The sequence below is a fragment of the Lycorma delicatula genome, chromosome 4 (genome assembly GCF_047948215.1).
Source record: "Lycorma delicatula isolate Av1 chromosome 4, ASM4794821v1, whole genome shotgun sequence".
NCBI lineage: Eukaryota > Metazoa > Arthropoda > Insecta > Hemiptera > Fulgoridae > Lycorma > Lycorma delicatula.
The window spans coordinates 92,759,944-92,783,729 of NC_134458.1; the positions used below are offsets into that span (position 1 = coordinate 92,759,944).

The 23,786-nt window shown below is 29.0% G+C and overlaps 1 protein-coding gene across 4 annotated transcripts in view; it reads left to right on the forward strand.

The window, feature by feature from the left end:
- LOC142323650 (ras-related protein Rab-7L1-like) overlaps window positions 1–22,981 on the forward strand; it is a 41,917-nt gene extending 18,936 nt beyond the window's left edge. For 3 of the 4 annotated variants that reach the window (XM_075363666.1, XM_075363667.1, XM_075363668.1), the window contains 4 exons: window positions 185–385; window positions 4,624–4,805; window positions 10,490–10,611; window positions 20,878–22,981. In XM_075363666.1, the coding sequence (XP_075219781.1) occupies window positions 185–385; window positions 4,624–4,805; window positions 10,490–10,611; window positions 20,878–21,013 (641 nt within the window). In that variant the 3' untranslated portion in view covers window positions 21,014–22,981. Of the gene's footprint in view, window positions 1–184; window positions 386–4,623; window positions 4,806–10,489; window positions 10,612–13,194; window positions 13,290–20,877 lie in introns of all 4 variants that reach the window. The other variant, XR_012756147.1, reaches the window with a different exon arrangement.
- The last annotated feature ends 805 nt before the right edge of the window (window positions 22,982–23,786 follow it).

The window sequence follows — 23,786 nt, forward strand, 5'->3', positions numbered from 1 at the left end:
TTATGCTTTATCATTGTTATGTGTATTTTATTGCATGAAAAATTATTTATGGTAATTTGAAAGCAGTAGGAATAGCAGAAGTCACATTTTAATATTTAATATTAATCAGTACTTTAATAGTAATCAATATTTTTGAATTTGGTTTTATTTATTCATAAATATCAATAATAATTCTGTTTCACAGGAAATTCTGATATGCCAGAAAAATTATTTAAAGTTATAATAATTGGTGATCCAACTGTTGGGAAAACATCATATGTTCAACGTTATGTTCAAAATTCATATAGAAAAGATTACAAAGGAACAGTTGGTGTTGATTTTGCATTAAAAATTCTCAAATGGTCTGAAATGCAAACTATAAAATTGCAACTGTGGGATATTGCAGGTAAATTAATACAGATTTGATTGTTTTCTGAATATGTTGTCTGTTTTGCTTTGCTTTTTGAATACTTTAACTGAAGACAAAATTTATACTGCTAAGCTTTACTTTTAGTTAAATATTACCAAATGTAAGAGATTGTATTTTTTTTATTATAACAAAAAAAAGAATAGTTTGGAGCTATAATTATTAGAATAATGTAGAAAGAGCTGAAATTGATGACATGGCCTAAATTATTCCAAACTTGTCTTTTGTTCAGATGTAATTGAGGTTATTGTATACAGTATATTCAATGAGAAGGTTCGGTTTACATCTAATTGGCTGTATTTTATTTACTGATTTGACTAAAATTTGTATACACATCAAAACAAGTCATAAAAAATTAAACAATAAAATATCAGCCTTTTAGTTGCTTTCAAAACAAAATTATGATCTTTCTAAATAAAACTACTTTAAAGTACCTAAATAATGCGTTTTCATAGTCATCTTTGATTCAAATTATTTTACCGATATAATATATTGTTGAATGACTATTCCATATTTATAAAAAAATTAAATAAAGAAAAATAATAACCTACAATACTTTCAATTCACACAAAATTATCTTCATGAAAAATGACCTAATAAAAAGTAATGTATTCTCTATATCATTTGGAAATCTTTCAGGGACACTAAGACATTTTACAGTTCCAGGAATTGACTTTACATTTAAAAAATTCTAAGTGAAATATTGCTGTTAACAACATAGAGTTTTGTATAAAAATATACAACTCGATTTTAAGTACAGAAAAAGAAGAAACTATATATAATTCTTTACTATAATCTCCAGGAAAAATAAGTTCTTTCAAAGGTGTGTTATTTTACACACAAGTATACCAAAATCTACTGGGCATAGGGTTATAAATACAAAATCAATTTGTACGTCATGTACACAATCTTCTCAAAATGATCCAGATAAGTGAACAAAGTTTTATGTCTCCATGCAGTGTTTTTGGATTAGTCTACCTTTTATTTTAATACTCTAATAAATCAACACAACTTTCACTATTATAACACAGCAAAACCTTTTACATATAAAAGAAAAAAGCCTAAATAAAAAGGGATTACAATTTGGGTTGTTATTATTGCAGTCTATAGTTTGGTGTAACATATCCAATCATACCACATCAGTTAAGTGGTAATTAGATGTATTAAATCTTCACATTATTTGCATTTTACTCTTCCAGAGGTCTTATTTGTTGAATTCTGTTATTTTTCAACAAGGTGGTGATTTGCTTCATAATGTAAACAGAGTAAAACCATTTTCTAGTGATGAACTGCCTACGCATTAGTTTGAACATGATTTAAAGTTTTGGACAGCCTCCAAGATCACTAGATATAATTGACTGCTAGGATCTTTTATTGTGGGCTTCTCTAAAAGAACATGAGCATTATCAAAATCTAAATATTGATGAGATCTTACAGAAAGTAATTTAAAAAGAAACTCTTCGTATAACTAGTAGTTTTTTCAGGAATGTTTACACCTAGTTTGTGAAGTATTGCTATCAATATATAGATGTGGATGGACTTTTGTTTCAGTCATCTTTATTCTTTTTTTTCTGCACAAAAAGGCTGATATTTTACAGTAGATTTTTTGTATCTCGTTTTTTGACCATACAAAATTTCATTCAAATCAGTTGGTAAATGAAGTATTTATGTTCAGTCAAAAAAATTTGTCCCACATACTTCAGCTAAGTGATCTTGAGTTTCTGAAAAGATTTTTGGATTTTCTTCAGGATTGTTGTAAATGATCAATAAAAATATTTGCTTATAACTTTTGTCTAAATCCACTAAACCACTCTTCATCTTAATATGCAATTAGATCTTGGCTGAAGAATTGCCAAGGTAAACCTAAATGAAAAGGTAATTTTAAAAAAACTTTATTGAAAAATATTATTTCTAAAATATAGAAACAAAGAACGCAAAATTAACGACATAAATGCTACAAAGTGTCTGATTTCTTGCTGCTTATGACATCCTGTTACAGCATGCTACTCCCTCCAATGTACTAAGAGCAGTATCAACACTACTTCAGTCACTCTAGGCAGAACTAGTACGCATCTGTGTGTTGTGCTTTCTAAACTCTGATGAGTAGTAATTCAATGTATACACTACCTAGATAGTAATATCATCACAGTTACTTTTCTGTTTACTTATTCAGCATATATATTACATACCATAACCAAAAAGGTTGATGGCAACTTGATATGAGATAAAAATCACTCCTAAAACTGCCACAGTCACTCAAGATAACAAGCATACTAGACGTACTAGGAACAGTGAGAAGTGAATGCTTTCCGTTGTCTGCTTTACTGAGATAAACATATTCTTCCACATTAGCATGCCAACTGATGAAATGCAGGAAATATTCTGCTCTACAAGCGTCATCTTCATTCTGCTCACCATTAAGACTGACTGTATAATGAACTTCATTACTCTCAGAGAAAGTTATTAGTTACACACAGTGGATTTGTAAGGAGGATGGCAAAACCTTTAGTACAAGCAAGGATATCTTTCATGCAATTGTCGAATTATTAAATGTACATAAACCTAGAAAAAAGTTCTTTAAAATATTTATGTACATCATTGTAGTCTAAGCAACAAAAAATGTGCTTAAATAAACCAAAATTGAATTTGTGCTATTGTTTTTATTTCTGTTTATTAATATTGATTGGTAGAGCTTTGCATTGGTGATTAATTCTCATCTTTTTCACTTTTAAAAATAGGAAAACCAAAGAGTTGGTTTTAAACAAACATGTTGAAAGTTACTTGGATTTTCATAATGAAAGGAAATGAAAATCCACCTGGGGGAATGCTGAAATTCCCCAGGTGGATTTAATTGTTATTGTAAAAAGTATTTTAAATGCAATGTTTAAAATACATCTAATAGAATCAAGCCTAAATGGATATACATTTATCACATATTGTTATATACATTTATTAAAATAGAACATCACTTCAGCAGTGATATTAACAAATCAACACTAGTGTGTATTAAGTGGGGAGCACTGAACACATACTAATCCTGGTTCCTCTCAGTTCTATAACCACAAACTTACGGTAAAAAATTAACACTTATCTGTCAGATACATTGGGCCTAATGGAGGATTAAGGTTTTCACATTTATTAATTTAACAATGAAAGTAAGTAAAATCTATAGGAAGACAAAAATTAGAATACATTAAACAAAAAATTAATATATATGTATTTATATTAGCTAATGTATGTAAATATTAGCATCAAAACATTTCTACAATCAATACTACGCATCAAGCTGTCATAGCATATGGACTGTGATTTTTCTAATTTGTTGGTTGTGAATTACTGATATGTACACTTCTAATCCCATCAGTTGTGGGATGCTTTCAGTGATTAGTTTTTACTGGCAAAAAACCTTAAACCAATTGAAATTTATCAGTAACTTTGTGAGGTGTACGGAGATGGAATGAGTGATGGTGGAGTGAGGCAGTGGTGCATTCAGTTTAAAAATGGCCGCACCAATGTTCATGATGAGGACTGCAGTGGTTGCCCTAGCCATGTGACTGATTAACTGATGAGAATCAATGATAAAATTCATGAAAATTGCCGCATTACAATTATGGAACTCTTGCTTCATTACCCCCAAATTTTACGTGGTTTACTGCATGAAACTGTATTGGAGAAGCTTGGTTATCACAAGTTTTGTGCAAGATAGGTGCCAAAAATCGAAGGCGGCAGATTTCTACAGAGAAGTAATTGAAAAGCTTGTGCATCATTATGATAAGTGCCTCAATTTAAATAGCGACTATGTAGAAATTATAGTTTAAGATTGTCCCTTTGAAATGTATATAATAAAATTTCTTTTTTTATTTGGTTGGTTTTTTATTTCAAAACATAAGCTACTTTTTGGACAGCCCTTGTATCTCATATAGTAAATAAATTGGATTAAAAGATTAGTGCAAAACAGAAGTAGATGAAGGTGTATGTCAATTCTTTTTTAAACAAAAAAGTTGTGAGTATAATTTTGTACAATACTGAGAGCACTAGAACAGTATCAATGAAATATGCATGTAGAAGAGGACTGTCAGTAATACTCATTATAGTGTTTTTAATAAACAATGGAAAATTCTAATAAAACTTATCAAATTATAAATAAATTAAAAGTAATATTAATAACATAACAATAAAATAGGTATATTAAATTGTAATTTTAATTTTGTTTAAAGGGCAAGAAAGATTTACCTGGATGACTCGTGTTTATTATAAAGATGCTCATGGGTGTATTATAATGTTTGATCTTACAAATAAAAACTCTTTTGCTAATACATTAAAGTGGAAAAAGGATGTGGATTCAAAATGTACATTGCCAGATGGAAGCCCTATACCATGTATGCTACTAGCAAATAAGGTAAATTATTAGAAAAAAAAACAAAATTAAATTAACGAGATTTATTCATATTTACCAAAAAATTATTTGAGAGAGCTAAGAATGGAAGTAAAGATTTTGCAGATACCCTGAATATTAGCTCTTTCTGCTGTAGAGAAAATAACTAAATTTCTGTTGGCAAGCCACACCGGTCTGTCTACCTGTTTCTTGGATTCAACACTTCCTCTTCTATTCTCTTTTCTCCTCCTGTCATAAGACCACCATTTTCTATAACTGATAAACATTCACACAATAGTCACATTATGTTATTAATGACAAAGATGTGTGTTAATGTTAGTATTATGACACCTCAAAGGGAAGACCCATTCTGTACAGATACCCTTCATAAAAGTGGTGCGGCGATACTGCTAGCTTCATTCTAGCCCTGAAAGGTTTTATTGGATATTAGCATAAGACCGTGAACCACTAATACATATTGCACTTATCAGCTCATAGCTAATAAATGTGGTTAGCACAAATACTAGTGAAATACATGTCTTTTTTGTAACTCATAAGTTATCTTATGTGTTTTGTTGTTTAAGAATTTGAATTTGTGTTATTGTTTTTATTTCCATTTATTCATTTTGATTGGTAGAGCTTTGCATTGATGATTTATTCTCATATTTTTCACTTTTATCAAGGCTTTCTTCACTCGTATTTTTTCTCAGTCTGCTCTTTCAAATATTAACTTAAAATAAAGATGAATATTGGCTCTCTTTAATTAGCATATACCACCACCACAGAAGGATAACTGCTTTAAAGAAATTGTAGACAACTATCTTGGAATTATATGTCAGTAGTCATTGCATCCTCTATCAATCTCTCTCATAGCAATTAATATTTCTAGGACCTTAATAATGAATGAAACAACTTATTCAGAGAATCTGTGTTGTTTAGCACATTTTCAAAATGAACTAATAAGGAAAATGAAGGGGAAAAAGGTATGATGAAATATATAAAAAAGAAGAATTCATAAATGAAATAAGAATCAGGAATTTTCCATTACTCAAAATTTTATACCCAGAAAAAAGAAAAAAATAGCTTGAAGTTAGAACATTAATGAAAATGATTTTAAAGCTAGTATCAGCTGGTACAGGCGAATCATGCATTAAAATGGATTACCCAATCCAACTTAGGTAGTCCAGTGTGGCTTAGACAGTCCAAAAGATTAGCTCAGTAATTTCTGGTTGAATACAGTGAATTATTTATTTTTTAGTATTGTCTTTTCAGCATCTTGTGATAAAATTAAAGAGACAATACAAATATCCTTTATGTTTAGTCGAGAATGCCTTTGAAATTCTGTTTTCTTTATTATGCTGTATAATGTTGCTGTAAATAGGAAAGGTGAAAAATCAATTTTGATTCAAAGCAGTGGAAATGATAAATCCAGAATCGTGTTTATACTATGCATTTTAACAGACGGTAGTAGACTCAAACTTAAAGAAGTGTGTGTTAAACACTGCGCTGTAGACATCAAGTAAATTGTTACTTTCCATTCTGTACATTATATTCTATACAAGTTTTGTTCATTAAGTAAGGAGTTTCCCTTTATCAGAATTTTTAAAATAAATTATCCTTCATTTTTCAAATCTTAGTAGACCAGGGTTTTCCATTGTCCACATGTATTATGCTGGATGACCGAATCATTTTTTTTTTGCTGTTTTGAAGTGCTCAGCAAACCCTTTTCAAGTGCGATCAAATAGTGTATTTGATCTGTGGTATGTTTTTTTTTGTCTAATTTAATATGTTTATTAAAATCTATTATAGTATTCATCTTGTTCTGTAAACTCAGACTTATAAGAAATACAGAACAAAATCAAATATACACTAGTGACAGATAATATGACTACTTAAAACATAAATTAATCAACAGTTTCAGAAAAGGAAGTATGAAACTATATGCTTTGAAGATGATTGAGAGGACTATGTTGGTTTCAAAACCATACAAACAAAATACACAAGGCCATATGACATATTAAAAAAAACAATGTAACTATTAGAAAACAGACTGTAATAGACAATGACTGGGGGAGTACAAAAATTAAACCACATTGATCATAACAAATAATATTTGTTAATAATAAACAAATAAACAAAATTGTAATTAATAACATCGGATTGTTAAACTGCAGATTTAATTAACAAATATTGCACAGAATAAATATACCATTTAACTTAATAGTCATTTAAAAACAGGCATCATCTACTCATATAATAACACCACTGACTGTTAGATTGGCAAAGCAAGTTTATAACAACTTCTAAAAGATCTTCTGAGAACACATTTCACAAGAGTTGAAAGTAATTTTTTTTGTCACTTTGTCCTACATATATAAATCCCTTTGAAATTAATCATCCAGACTTCAACCATTGTATAGAAATCACTGCATGGACAATTGTATATGATTTATAAGCATTCTTGCTATGATTGTGGCATTCTGTCTTGTTTTCTGGATTTTATTATTATTAGTTTTTTTTTTGTAAATATTATTATTTTGTGAGTTTTATCTATCATTAAATTTCACTTATAATAAATCATTACTTGTGATGAGTGCTACTTGGTGGTACATTGCAAGTAGAATTTTGAATTCTGTTTTTTCTATGTTTAGTACTATTTACCTTTCTTAGCTTCATTCTTTTATTTTATGTTGATGCATTTTGAAATAATGCCATTGTTAAAACTTATTGTACCAGTACTTTTAAATCTCTGTTAGTCTTTATATATTGTTTAGTCAACGCCCCTCCCTTTGATATCATGCCTTATGTGGCCTTCTCCTTGTTTATTTGTTATTAACACTTATACTTACCTTTTAATTTTATTTATTTATTTCCTGTTTTCAGGACGTTCTTGACAGCACAGCCAACTGATTGTTGATTTGTTCATTTATGGTTGTTTTATTGTTACTTTTTAATTTGAAGATTTCTATATTTTCTAAAATGTTCACTCTTCTTTCTTTAATACAATTGTATTAAAGTGCCTTATGCGGCCTTCTCCTTGTTTATTTGTTATTAACACTTATATTTACCTTTTAATTTTATTTATTTATTTCCTGTTTTCAGGACGTTCTTGACAGCACAGCCAACTGATTGTTGATTTGTTCATTTATGGTTGTTTTATTGTTACTTTTTAATTTGAAGATTTCTATATTTTCTAAAATGTTCACTCTTCTTTCTTTAATGCAATTGTGAATTAATCTCAATGATTCTTCAGTTTTCATTGGGGTATATTCTTCTTTTATTAAATGCACTGCATAATTAGAATCTTAGGTTTAATTTTCTTAGCATTTGGCATCATTGGTATTATACAGTTTATATAAATATAGAGTATCTACTTACCAACAATTGAGGGTATTAATTATCCAAACGCTTTCAGATTATTCCACCATCATCAGGGATTACTGATTAATTATGAATTTTATAGTTGTGCATATAAATTTTTATAAATAGTAATTAAAATGAAAATAAAATTTAAAATTATTATGTTCAGAACAGTTGATTGTTAATAATTTCAGGTTATCAGATAATAGTTGTAAACATCTTACTGACAAGAAGCTTTTCTTTAAACGTTGACTTATTTTAACTATTGACAATCAACTGTTATGAACATAATAATTTTAAATTTTATTTTCATTTTAATTCCTATTTATAAAAATATTTATAAAAATTTATATGCACAACTATAAAATTCATAATTAATCAGTAATCCCTGATGATGGAGGAATAATCTGAAAGCGTTTGAATAATTAATACCCTCAATTGTTGGTAAGTAGATACTCTATATTTATATAAACTGTATAATACCAATGATGCCAAATGCTAAGAAAATTAAACCTAAGATTCTAATTATGCAGTGCATTTAATAAAAGAAGAATATACCCCAATGAAAACTGAAGAATCATTGAGATTAATTCACAATTGCATTAAAGAAAGAAGAGTGAACATTTTAGAAAATATAGAAATCTTCAAATTAAAAAGTAACAATAAAACAACCATAAATGAACAAATCAACAATCAGTTGGCTGTGCTGTCAAGAACGTCCTGAAAACAGGAAATAAATAAATAAAATTAAAAGGTAAATATAAGTGTTAATAACAAATAAACAAGGAGAAGGCCGCATAAGGCACTTTAATACAATTGTATTAAAGAAAGAAGAGTGAACATTTTAGAAAATATAGAAATCTTCAAATTAAAAAGTAACAATAAAACAACCATAAATGAACAAATCAACAATCAGTTGGCTGTGCTGTCAAGAACGTCCTGAAAACAGGAAATAAATAAATAAAATTAAAAGGTAAGTATAAGTGTTAATAACAAATAAACAAGGAGAAGGCCACATAAGGCATGATATCAAAGGGAGGGGCGTTGACTAAACAATATATAAAGACTAACAGAGATTTAAAAGTACTGGTACAATAAGTTTTAACAATGGCATTATTTCAAAATGCATCAACATAAAATAAAAGAATGAAGTGCTTGAATAATTAATACTCACAATTGTTAGTAATTGGATACTCTAGTTTTATATAAAATTAGAATATTTTTTTTGATTTTTAAAAGATCTCATTAATCACTATATCTTAATTTTAATTTTCTTCCCGTTTGTCCAATGTATGTTGCATTAAATTTACATTTTATTTTATATATACCATTACTGTGATAAATATCTTTTTCTTCTACATTACTATCAAAAATCTTTTTTAATGTATTATTTATATTTACAGCCACTTTTTATATTACATTTACTAAAGAATTGTTTAATTGGGTAAATTTCTTTTCTTGTGAATGTTAATTTACTCCATTTAAAGGTTTCTTTATTATTAATTGATTTAAATTAAGTTCTTTTTGTTTCTATTTTTTATTTATTTTTCTGATTATTTCTATTTTATACCTGTTATTTTCTGCTATATGAATAATAAAAACAATTATAAAAATTAAAAAATACAACTATTCACAAATAAAAAAGAATAAATTGGTAAAGAGATGAGTGCCAGATCTATATGGGTCTAATTTTCTATGTCAAATGATATAATTCTGCAGTCATGTGTTATTCTTATATTTTTAATCTTTTCTCATAACTGGTATACTTGGATTCATATTAATATATTTCATACTAATATTCTTTAATTAGATTTTTAGATTTTTTTATAATTCCTTTAATTTCTTTCTGATATATTTCAATTTTATTTTTATTTTCTATTGTAGATTGTATTTTATTTATAAAATCTTCTGTTTTCTTTATATAACTTATTTTTTAATAATAACTAATGCATTTCCTTTGTCTGCTTTTGTAATTAGTGCATTATTTTATTTTTTATGTTATTTTTTATCTTTTCTGTATTTTTTTACATGTATTTCATTTTTGTTGGTTACTTTTTTAACTGGTTCTGCTGATAAATGTCATACATGCATCTGTTCATATATTAGTATCATTTCTGTTGTGTTCTCTATATCTATATTTTGTTCAACAATTTTTTCAGTGTTAGAATTTTTTATAATATGTTTTAGTTCTTTATTTAGCATTCATATTCATCTTTATTTAACTTATATTAGCTATATCAACAATTCTTTGGTGGAATTTAATTTTTGTATTTTTTCCTATTCCATTTCTTTCATTATGGTTGGTTAGCCTAGCCTATGGTTAGTTTACTGATGATTTTTGATTTCAGTGTGATTTACCTCATCGGCAAGTTGAGCAAATGGAAATAGAGACTTTTTATAAAGAACATAATTTTATTGGATGGACTGAAACATCTGCAAAAGAAGGGTTGATGGTGAATGATTCTATGAGGTCAGGAAGTTTATAATATTATAACAGTCTATTATTTCATACTAATTTTTGATCAGTTCTATTATTAATTTTTGTACAAATAATTTGATACTTTGTGTTGACTGAAAAACACTTGTATGGGATCTTTTTCATAAAAATATATAGTGCCAGCTTATGAAGTCATTAGTTGATATGCAGTCATCCATCTAAAGCAGCGTTTCTCAGCCTGGGGATCACAGTGACCCCCATCACTGATTACCTCCCTATGAAAGGCAGTCGTGAAATTAGCCTACAACTTTACATGTAAATAATAATGAAATCATTTTATGAGAAAAAGAATCATTTATTTTAAACATTTTACTTACATTTACAAGTACACATGTAAAGAAAATAAATTAATGAGATTGTTGCATTTGTTTTTCATTTAAATGTTTCTCCATATGTCAATCTGTGTTAGAAACACACAAAAGCAAATTGTTTTCAAGTGATAAGAGATGATTCCTATATTTAGTTTTTAGCACAACCGTAGATGAAAAACCCTTTTCACAGAGGTAAGATGTGGCAAAGGGGATTAATATATTCACTGTTTTTGTGACTAAATTTCCATATTCACTTCAACAAGCAAGCCAAAATGTATTTAAATCTTCAGATGTGAATTGTAACGTTTTATCGACAAACATTTTGATGAGCTGGTCATGAATCTCAACTGGTAACTTAGCAGTTCCAACAATGTTTTCACCAAATGGATTCAGAACCCACCTCTTTAAGAAACTATTTTTATCTTCTGGGAAATATTCTGCCAACTGAATTTTTAGCTCACACATCTTCATGCTATCCAAACTATGGTGAATAATAGTTTCTTCTATATCCAAATATTTCTCAATATAATCAGAAGTGAGTAGAAATACATCAAAATTTTTTCTTTGAAGGTGAATAATCCAGATATCGAGCTTCTTAATGAAAGCTCGAACTTTGTCTGTCATTACAAAATGTTTTTATTGCCTCTTGTAAATTCACAATCAGGTCATATAAATGCAAAAATATATCGGCTATGTAATCCAACAGCATCATATATTCATTATTCTGAAAAAAAAACATTAAGAATGGTATTTGTTTAGCCTGGAAAAATATTACTAATTCACCTCAAAATTCCAATAACTGAATTAACACTTCTCCCGCAATGACAATCTGATTTCTGTATGGAAAAAAGAGATTTTTTTTCTTTTGCCCATTTCATTGCATAGTTTAGCAAACAGCCTATTCTGTAATGGTTGACTTTTAATAAAATTAACCATTTTTACAGCTTCACAACGAATTTGTATGAGAATTTCTGGCATATTTTTTGTGGCAAAGGCATGTCTATGAAGAACACAATGCATCCTTTCCACTCTTGGTATAAGACAAAATTTTAATTTTTTCAGAAATCCACTGTTCTTTCCTGTAATGCCTTTGCACCATCACTACATACTGCAATATATTTTGTCCAATCTGTGTTATAGTTTTTAGTAGCTGCATAAAAACATCAAAAAGACACTGTCCTGTTGCATGACCAGGTTGCATTGAACTTCTCACTTGCTGAATTATCTGATCTTGAACATCGGCAGCTTCGTCATCAATTTGCCTCGTTACTGTGTTGTTAAAAAGTGAAATTTTGTTGACTTTTTTGCTTCTTCCATGTCTATTAAATCACTGACCATATAAATTGCAGCAGGCAGTATGAGGTTTTCTGTGATTGTATGGGGTTTGAACATCTTAGCTGCTCATAATGTTACAAGATAGATGCTTCAAGTACACTTTGATCAGTACGGCTTGATTTACAAATAGAAACTCAATGATTTCTCAAAGTATGTAATTTTCTTTCAAAAAATGTCAAGGGTTTGCTTGTACTAACTAAAGATCTGATCCAAATGTAAACATGCAATCCAGATGTCAAATTTATCTTGATGGCTTCATCAAAGCCCCTCCCCTGAAACAAAGTCATTTCCCTGATGAAAAATTTCATCAGGGAGGACTTGAATGCAAACAATGTACTGTAGCTTTCCACTGAATGAGGTAAAACCATAATTTAAATAACTGTCATTGTACAATCTTGTCTTTTTACCAATCGATTCACTGAAAATAGATGGCTCGCTTTGTTCTTTCACAAATTTATCCATTTTGCAAAAGAATCTAATTGAAAAAAACAGTTAGACGTTTGATCACACATTAAAATATCAAAACCTCAATTATTATTATTTTCAATGAAACTACACTTTTATAAACATAAATAAAGTCACCAGGTGCACGCTTCACATTCAAAACTAAATTGACATTCTGCAATTCCTTACGTTTCTTTTATACTGCTGAGAGTCCTAAATGTTCAAACATATCTTTTGCATCTTTGAACATGATGCAACTGAGAGCGAATATTATGCAAGCAGATCAAATTATAAGGAGCACATACACATCAAGTTGGAACCTGTAAATTGCTCATGTTTGTACACTTTATACATGCATGTTCATACCCATCACTATCAACACAGCTAAATAGTTTTAACTAAGGTTCATTGGGTTGCGGTTGGGGGTCGCGAAATATTCATTATTTTTTTTTTTTACTTTTTGCAGGTGTTGGAGCTAAAAAGGTTGAGAATCACTGATCTAAAGTAATGGATGCATGCTCTATCAAAAGCAGTTTAACAGATATATTATTTCTACCAATGGTATTCCTCCATCCATACTTCATATTCTTTTGATTTCCAAGATATTATTTTCTGAAACGTTCTAAGTATTTTACCCAGGACTTATGATGATGTCACTGATGTCATCATGACATCATGACACCTGTTATGTCATGGTGTCATTCAGTTCTGTACAATGTTCATTAACATATATATTTAATTTTTCATAAAACTTCATTATAAAAATTAAAGACCGCTATAGAAAATTAGAATACAATTAATTCTCAGTTTAAAATATATATTATCATTTCTGTCCTAGTTAATTAAGAAGTGATCAAAAATATATAGTACACTCAATCAGTACGAAACATATATATGTAATAAAATTAAAAAAAAATTCAAATCATAATTACTTACTCCAATTTTATAGCAATCCTCAAAATTATGTAAAAATTGAGGAGTAATAATAATTTATTTAAGGATGTATTCCCATTTTACCCCTACTGCCTTAGACACAGGGATCGAAGAAGCATCCAGGTATAACATGATAGTGTAACAGAACAGATCAAAATGATCCTGCTATATTAAACTGGCCAAGTATGACACACAAATGAAGAATTACAGGAAATGGGGTAAAATTTTGCACAACAAATTTGAAACATATACTGATGACTCACAAACATGAGCAAAATGAAAATCATACTAGACACTGTCATTAACAATAATTTATTGAAGTCACTTATGACAGCAAAATAATAAATTATAATAATTAAATTAATTTATTAACAATTATTAATTCATATTATATTTATGACTTTACTTAAAGATTTTTCTTTATTTTTTTTCACAAGCACTTTCACACATACTGCTTCATTGTATGATTAAATACATATTTAATTGATAAAAACTTTTTTTTTATAAATACAAAAGAAGAATGATAATCTTTCTTCAGTCACTATCTAAAATTAAAAAGAATTTTAATTACTGAGACTGAAGAAAGAATGTTGTTCTGTTTCTGTATTTAATAAAATTTTTAATTGATTAAATATGTATTTATTCACCTGATGAAGCATCATGTATTCTGAAAACTCTTGTGAAAAAGAAATAAAGAAAGTAGAAAGCAGTAATATAATATTGATTATTAATTTATTATCACCCTTCAATCTGTGGGTTTGCTGAACAATTTGTAGTTCAGTTGAATACTTCCAAACCCCACACTCTGCGGAGGGACATGGTTATTCCTTTATGAATCTGGTACTTGTTCTCAGGTGAAAGCGTTAATCTCTAAAAGAAAACCAATTTCTCACTAAACGTATGAGGTATTTAATGCAAAAACGGTATTGTACTGCTGGGGTATTCCATTTTACATATTTTCATAAAGTAACTTACGTTGTGAAATAAAAAACCAACCAAATAAAATAAAGAAATTTTATTATATACATTTGAAAGGGACAATCATAAACTATTTTTCTACATAGTTTCTATTTAAATTGAGGCACTTATCATAACGATGATCAAGCTTTTCAATTCCTTCTCTGTAGAAATTTGCCACCTTAGATTTTTGGCACCCATCTTGTAAAAAAACTTGTGATAACCAATCTTTCCCAATACAATTTCATGCAGTAAACTTTGTGAAATTTGGGGGAAATGAAGTAAGAGTTTCGTAATCGTAATGCGGCGATTTTTTTTTCAAATTATGATCTTCATCATCAGTTCATCAGTCACAAGGCTAGGCCAACCACTGCGGTCCTCATCATGTATATTGTTGCAACCATTTTTAAACTGAATGCACCACTGCCTCACTCCACCATCACTCATCATTCGATCTTCATACACCTCACAAAGTTGCTGATAGTTTTTTGCTAGTAAAAACCTAGTCATTGAACACACCTCACAACTCATGGGATTTTCTATTGACGTGCACATTTCAATAATTCACAACGGACAAAATAGAAAAATCACAGTCCAGACGTTATGGCACCTTGATGCATACTGAGTGTACAAACATTTTGGTGTCAAGATGACGGCTCTATACCCACCCATCTCCACACTAGGCACAAACGTAAGTTACTTTCTGGACCACTCTTATAATTCAACAAATTTTCAAAAATTTCATTGCATTACTATTTTTGAATTTGATGATATCTGGTATATGATAACTACCCACCTTGTAGTGGCCAAAAAATATTTAAAAATAATTTTTTTCTTGAGTAATAGATTATTATCTAATTTGCCAACAGGTAATAACAGCCATTTTCGCCAGTTTTTCCATGAGCTGTAGCATTCTTATTTTATATCATACAGAGGTCAAAAAGGGCATTTTGGAAAGAGTAAAGATGGAACTTCATCTTAGTGTACTAAAATTCATTTTGTTACATAACCAAATCTTGTAATGTTTACTGAAATTATGTTTATAAATTGTTTTTTCAAATTTTGGGCCCAAAATAAATAATGAAGGGCTTAAGGTAACAGGCCTGTTATTTACCTTTTATCTCTTAGGTACAAGTAGTACTTATAAAAAAAAAATTGTACTGTTACCAAGTGTCCTTCAATTAAAAAAATGGCCACCAAGTTGTAAGATTTTGAAAATGTCTCATTTTTGGGGCCCAAAAACCACATGTTGGACCGGTGACAAAAACCTGAAATTTAGGTCCTTCTTATGTACTTTTAAACCACATAAAATTTATTTTGTTACTCAAAGGAGTTGATGAGTAATGAAGCCATCAAAACCATTAAAAACACTGTTCCTTCTAACCATAAACAATGTTTCCAAAAAATTCAGAGCATGTATTTTTTCTAGATAATAATGTAGGCCTACTATACAAAATATTTTGATATGTCTACAATGAAATAGCATATCTTCTAAATACTTTCTTGTCTCAGGTAATCACAACATTCCCAGGAACAAGAACCTTTCACACTTATGTTCTAATAAGTCAGAAATGTATTCTGAAAGTCCGAGTGACCTCTGAATCAGAAACATTTATATTAGTATTGGTGCACAAAGACATTAATGTTTCTAATTGCTTTATAGGTTTACCAAAGCCAAAATGTAAAACTTGTGTCTGGTGTATATACAATGGCAAGTGGTGGTTAGGCAAAGTCATTGAAGTCAAAATCCATGAAAATGAAGAGGAATATTGAACACACTTTTTCCTGGTACTTCATTCAAGAAATCATTGAGGGATAATCTAATACGGGTTCAACTGGAAAATATTTTAAAGATTCTCACACCTTCAGAGCTTTTTCTACCAACTTTTTTTTTCCTGTTTAGTCTCCGGGAATCGCCATCAGGTGTACTTCAGAGGATGATATGTATAAGTGTAAGTGAAGTGTAGTCTTGTATGGTCTCAGGTTAACCATTTCTGAGATGTGTGTTTAATTGAAACCCAACCACCAAAGAACACTGGTATCCATGATCTAGTATTCAGATCTGTCTAAAAGTGACTGCCTTTACTAGGACTTGAATGTTGGAACTTTTGACTTCGAAATCAGCTGATTTGACGTGTTCACCACTAGACCAACCCGGTAGATTTTTTGTATCAACTACTTGAAGAAGACACAACATTACACAAAAAATGAATGAGGACTTATCAGTTCTACTCAATAAAAAAATGGCAGAAGCACTAAGTTATGTTAGTTAAGTTTGTTATAAAAAAGTGCAAGATTTATTCATAACTTCCATTAGCAGAAGCAAAATAAGATAAAAGTGAATTGAACAACTTAACCCAGCAGGTTGGTCTAGTGGTGAATGCGACTTCGCAAAACAGCTGATTTGGAAGTTGAGAATTCCAGCGTTCAAATCCTAGTAAAGGCAGTTACTTTTATACAGATTTGAATACTAGATCGTGGATATCGGTGTTCTTTGGTGATTGGGTTTCAATTAACCACACTTCTCAGAAATGGTCAACCTGAGACCGTACAACACTACACTTCACTTACACTCATACATATCATCCTCATTAATCCTCTAAAGTAATACTTGACAGTAATTCCCGGAGGCTAAACAGGAAAAAAGGAAGGAATTGAACAACATGTTAATGTATTCGAATTGTTTATCATTTTGTAATTATTATTTATCATTCTGTAATTGACTATTTGTTAATTATCAATTTATTCATTCTAATGAGTTTAGTTGTAATTTTTATAATGTGAAGAAAATACATAAGATCAGTATTTTTGGATACGTTGTTTACGGTTAGAAGGAATGGTATTTTAGTGGTATTGTTGGCATCATTACTTGTCAACCTTTTTGAGAAATAAAATAAATCTTAGATGGTTTTAAAGTACATAAATAGTACTTATTGCTGTAAACATTTCAGAGTTTTGCCACTTGTCCCACATATGGTTTTTGTGCCCCAAAAATGATATATTTTCAAAATCTTACGATTTGGCGGCCAATTTTTTTAACAAAGGACACTTGCTAACAGTCCAACTTTTTTTATAAATACTACTAGTACCTAAGAATTAAAAGGTAAAAAACAGACCTGTTACCCTAAGCCCTTCATTATTTATTTTGGGCCCAAAATTTGAAAATAAAACATTTTGTAAATGTAATCTCAGTAAAAATGACAAGATTTGGTTATGTAACAAAATGAATCTTGAGTACACTAAGATCAAGTTCAATTTTTACACCTTCCAAAAAGCTCTTTTTGACCTCTATATGATGTAAAATAAGAATGCTACAGCTCATGGAAAAACTGACAAAAACGGCTGTTTTTACTTGTTGGCAAGTTAGAAAATAGTCTATTACTCAAGAAAAACAATTTTTTTAAGTATTTTTTGGCCACTACAAGGTGGGTGGTGGGTTATCATATACCAAATATCATCAAAATCAAAAATAGTGATGCGCTGATCATTTGTTGAATTAAAATGGAATACCACTATTAGCTGCTACCATCCTGGATGAATATTTTCCCCTCCAATTAAACTGAAAAATTGTAGTCTGCTTGGCTACTTCCTGAAGGGAGCAGTGCACTCGTTTGGATGAGGTTATTCATCTTGTTTTGCAGTCCTTGTGCTCATCTGTTTAAATCTATCCACTATATGTTTGATTGTTTCCTCCCCAGCTACTATTATCTGGGTCCCAGCAAAATATTCACTGAATATGTATAAAGTATGTAAAGATCTTTATTGAAACTGCATCATCAGTATTTTGTGAGGTTTGGCAGCAGCAACTCAAATATATATGGCATTAACTAGGGTTTTTTTTTCTAACCAGCAGTTATACAAAAATGCCAACTTAGGGCTGAGGTACTTATCATGTAAAATGGGCCCTCCTGATTCCTCCTCAAGCAATGCAAAAGTGTAACATTATTGTGATTATTAATCAATTGTAATCAGTTAATATAAGATATAATGTTTTCATGCACAGTATCCTAATTGTAAATTTTTTTTTAACAAGTACACATAAAATAAGTAATTAAGTAAAGTGATTTAGACACCATGTGTAGAAGATCACATTTGCACAAAGTATGTTGTATTGCTAAAATTGAAAATATTTTGTTAGCTTTTCACACAAATTATTTGTATAGATTTTCTGCAAAGGCTGTTACGAGTTTCCACTCTAAGGAAGATAACTAATGTTTAAGTATTTTATTGTTATACGTGTATTCTATTATTTATGAAAAATGATACATGGCTTAATTAGAACACTATTATGGTAAAAGCAATTTAAAAATATCAGTTTCGTTTTATGAATAAGTTATTTTTAACAGTTGAACACTCACTGCCTTTTCTTGTTTTTATTTACAATGTTTCAAGGTTCTTGCCAGCATCTACAATAAAATTTATGGAGTTTTATCACAGTAAATAAAATTATTTTTTTATTATTATGCAGTTATTTCAACACACATAAAATGAATAGTAAAAATTTACATTAATTAAACAAATTATACTGATTGATGTTTTGCATAGTTATTTCTTCTATTTCCTTGAAGTTGCGTTATTGTATACACTGTTCAATTCAACTCAACAAATTGAGGTGAAATATTGTTTTTTTTTTTAAAGAAATAAAGTGTATATATATATATATATATAGATGACCTCGCTCTTTTAGCAAATAATATTCAAGAAGCCAAAACGCAAATCATGAGCCTTCAAAACCTAGCACAAAAGATAGGGCTTCATATCTCTTTCGAAAAAACTGAACTAATGGCCATAGATCCTCTGGTAATAGAGCACATTACGGTAAACAATCAGAAAATTAAAATAGTAAAACAATTTAAATATCTAGGGGAAATAATAACTTATAATTTAAATGAAAAAGTGACATGGCAAAACAGGACAAATAAAATGATTAAATCCCAAAAATTAACTTGGTCAACATATAACAAAAAATGCCTTTCTGCTAAAACAAAACTTAAACATTATAAAACTGTAGTACAGCCAGAAGTCACCTACGGAAGCGAGACCCTTTTCAAAATCACTCAGAAAAACCGAATTGAAAAAATTCTGAAAATAGAGAGGAGAATTGTCAGAACGTGTATCAATAAAAAACACCAAAAAGAAGGCCAATGGTGGATTGTGCCAAATGAGGTGGTGTATCGAGAAATAGAGCCTGTTACTGATACTATGCGGAAAAAAAGAATCTCTTTCTTTGGTCATCTCATGAGGACACTGGAAACAAGACTGTCAAGAAATATCATTGAAAAGCTGTGGTTCCAAAAGCTAGAAGTAGGATGGATCAAAGAAATTAGAGAAGATATGAAAGAATTGGGAATTTCCCTGACTGACCTACAGAATAAAACTGGAAAAATTACAAAGCTAAAAGACAAAAGCATTAATTTAAACAAAAGACAGACAAACGACAAAGTACAACGAAGAGGGTATTTACGGATGAAGAAAAGAAAGCAAGATCTGAATGGATGAAAAAATACTGGGCAGCTCGGAAGAGTAAAATAACACGCTTTTCTCAGAAAAGATCCAACTAAAATTGACTTAAGTGGTCCCATGTTGGCCGTAAAAGCATAATAAATAAATAAATAAATATATATATATATATATATATATTCAGGAAGTACTCTTATAGCAAAGGAATAGCTTGCAGTATATAAATCATTTCTTTTTTTAGTCTTCAGATAAAGATTTAGACTTCATTTCAGTGGAATGGATCATGGGTGATAAAATGGTAAACTACATCCTTACAACTTGAAAGTTCTGTAACACCTGAAATATTTAAGGTTGTAATACTCTGAAAATTAAAGAGTGTGAAGTTTGTTGATAAATGCCACCAACCAAAGCTGTTGTTGTGTTCAATAAACCAATCCCTGTACATGCTGCTGGAATTTTTATCAACTAATAACCACAGCAATCAGTACCCTAAAAAGAAAAAAGTTGGAAGTTATGAAAGCAATTTCAAATTAAAATAGTGTAAAAATTGTTGTAATTAAAATATCATCATTGTAATGGCGGTATTTTATTTACTTTTTTAAAATTAATTCCTCACAATGTATTGTGTTTAGTTTAATAGTGTTTAAAAGATTGTAGAAAATTCAGCTAATTCTTCCAATCAGCAATACTATATGAAAAATTAAATATTTTTTAACAAAATAAATGATTAATAATTGATAAAAACTGATAAATTTATACAACAGTAATTTGTTAATAATAATTCCATTTATGTTTACAGGTTCTTAGTTGATGTCATGATGAAGCAGAGTGGCACACAAGGATTAAATGATGATATAACAAAAAATTATGTTCAGTCAGAAAATTTTACACTTACCGGCCCAGTACCTCAAGAAAAGAAAATTTGTAATTGCTGATGGATTATTGATTTAATGGCATGAACTATTTGGGCGCACCAAACTTACTGAATTTATCTTTTACTTTATTAGAATGAATAATATCATTCATTGACTACAGAGCTTACCCACCCAAAGCTTACCTATATTGTGTTCATTATTTACATAGAAAAAAGAAATTATGTATGACTATCAGTAACACAATAATGAAAGGATTAAATTAAGTGTAAGTATTCTTGTATGAGTGGTGTTTTAAATATTTTATACACAAGTGAAAGTAAAAAAATACATAAAAGATATGTGATAATACTGTAATTAAATGGCGATTAAGTATTTATAACCTGTACTTACTACTTTGTGGGTTCAATTATTTTCAAGGGTTTGATATTTTTAATTGTTCGTTTTATCATAAAAGATATTGCTGTAACTGTAGGCACCTGCCTGACACAGCAAAAATTATAAATACTTATTGTTTTTATGTTATAGAAAAATATAATTGATATGAATATTAAAATTAAAATATTAATATGCAAATTTTAAATATAAGTAAAAACAAATACATACATAAGTAGGAATATGAAAGGAGATGAGATGGAAGAGTAAAACAACATTAATTTTTATATTAGTTTTTCTAAATTTTAGGCTATGAAGAATAAATAAACAAGTTACATTGTAGTAGTAGAATATAATAAATTGTTAAAATTAATTAAAAATTTGATTCACTGAACTGCTTTTTTGCGATCTCTATTATGTACTTTTTCAGCTTTCAAGAAATAGATATCTGCTTCTTCAGAAATGTGGTTACAGAAATCAGTACAAGTTACAGATTTTTTAAATAATTTAATAGCAATAAATTAATATTCTTTCTGTTAGGTATAATAAATGTATTTATTTCATTATTGCTTCTATTTGATTATTGCTTATCCAATAGTTACATAAATTCAGAAGGAGCTGAACTTATGTAACTATGGTTAACTGTGGTTATTATGAACTGGTTAAAAAAAAAATGTATGTATATAATTTTATTGAAATTAGTTTTTTTAAGATTCATATTATTCCGCTGTACTGTTAAATTATATTTTAAATTCTATTCACATAAGCCATCTAGTACTGACAATTGAGATAAGACATTTCTTACCTTAATTTTATCACAATAGTACTTTCATGGGATCTATCGCATTCTCAGTCATGATTGAATTCATTTTATTAAATAAAATAGAAATATTAAGAATATTAAAAATTAACAATATGTTGCATCATTAAAATAAAATGATGCACATTGTGTAATGTTCATTATAGTACTGTTACATGTACACTATGTAACTGTTACAAGTACATGTTTGTTACAGAACTGTTAACAGTTACATGTACACTATGAGCATGTTTTATTTTAATGATGCAATATATTGTTAATTTTTAATATTCATAATTTTTTTATTTTAATGTGCAGTTTAATAAAATGAATTCAATCATGACTGAGGATGTAGGAGATCCCATGAAAGAACTATCAAGATAAAATTAAGATAAGAGATGTCTTATCCCAATTGTCTGTACTAGGTAGTTTATGTTAGTAGAATTAAAAAAAAAAATATATATATATATATATTTGTGTGTGTGTGTGTGTGTGTGTGTGTGTGTGTGTGTGTGTGTGTGTGTGTGTGTGTGTGTGTGTGCAAAAATGTGGTGCAATGTGGTGTCCACCACAATGCAATTGTATAACTGTTAACTCTATTAAAGAATTGGAGCATCGTATCTCACTTTCAAATGAAATAAGTTTAAATCAAGTGCAGCAAAAAAAGTGTATATGTAACTTAAAAGGTTTACAAGGAACTCATGTGGTGTCCACATCAGATTTTTATTTTTAATACTATCAAATGAAGTAGAATTTAAATTTATTTCTTATTATTTTTAATATTTCTTTTTAATACTTATTTTTTAATATTTCAAGTTATTAAAAATATATGTTATCTAAAATATTTTTTTTTCCAACCATTTGTTTCACTTAATCTTGTTAAATTTTTATTTTCAAACAATACATAAAACAATGCAAATACAGTCCCATCGCACAGAAATTGTACTTATTAGTCAATGACATCTCAAATATTAGAGGTGGGGTTTGCTTAAATTTTATGCTAAGTAAAAATTGTTTGATCTTTGTTTAACAATAGTTCCATTAATTTTGATAATCAAATGCTTAATATTGTTATTTATTTATATAATTCAGACAGTAATGCATGTAGACACAACTGGTCCAACTCAGAAATGTTTCTTTCCATGTAATTGCAATCCTTATTCATAATCATCACATACATAACTATTAACCTATTTTACAAAGCAGTAAAATTGGAAAAAAACAGATTAAAACAAACTTACGAAACATTAATTTTTAAAAATCAGTTTGAATTTATAAAGATATGAAATTACAATAAATTTTAACATTAATAATTATAATATCAGTAATATTAACTTAGAAACAGAATAACAAAAACTGAAATATTACAAATCTGTTGCATTATTTAACTTACCTTGTTTGATAACGTAGTAAATCATCAACCTGTACGGCAGAGTAATAATGTAGAGGATTATTGTTTGTCCTATCCATGAGGTATTGAAAATTTAAGGCCTAGGTAAACTAGTTGTAATTTAACATCATTAGCTCCTCTAGATCATTTGTTAGCCCCCATTGGGTTCTAGCTATTACATCATGGTGACCCATGGCTAAGAAACTCAATCAAAGAAACGAAACTCAATTCATTAAGGAACTCAATCACATTGGAGTTTTTGAAAACACCTT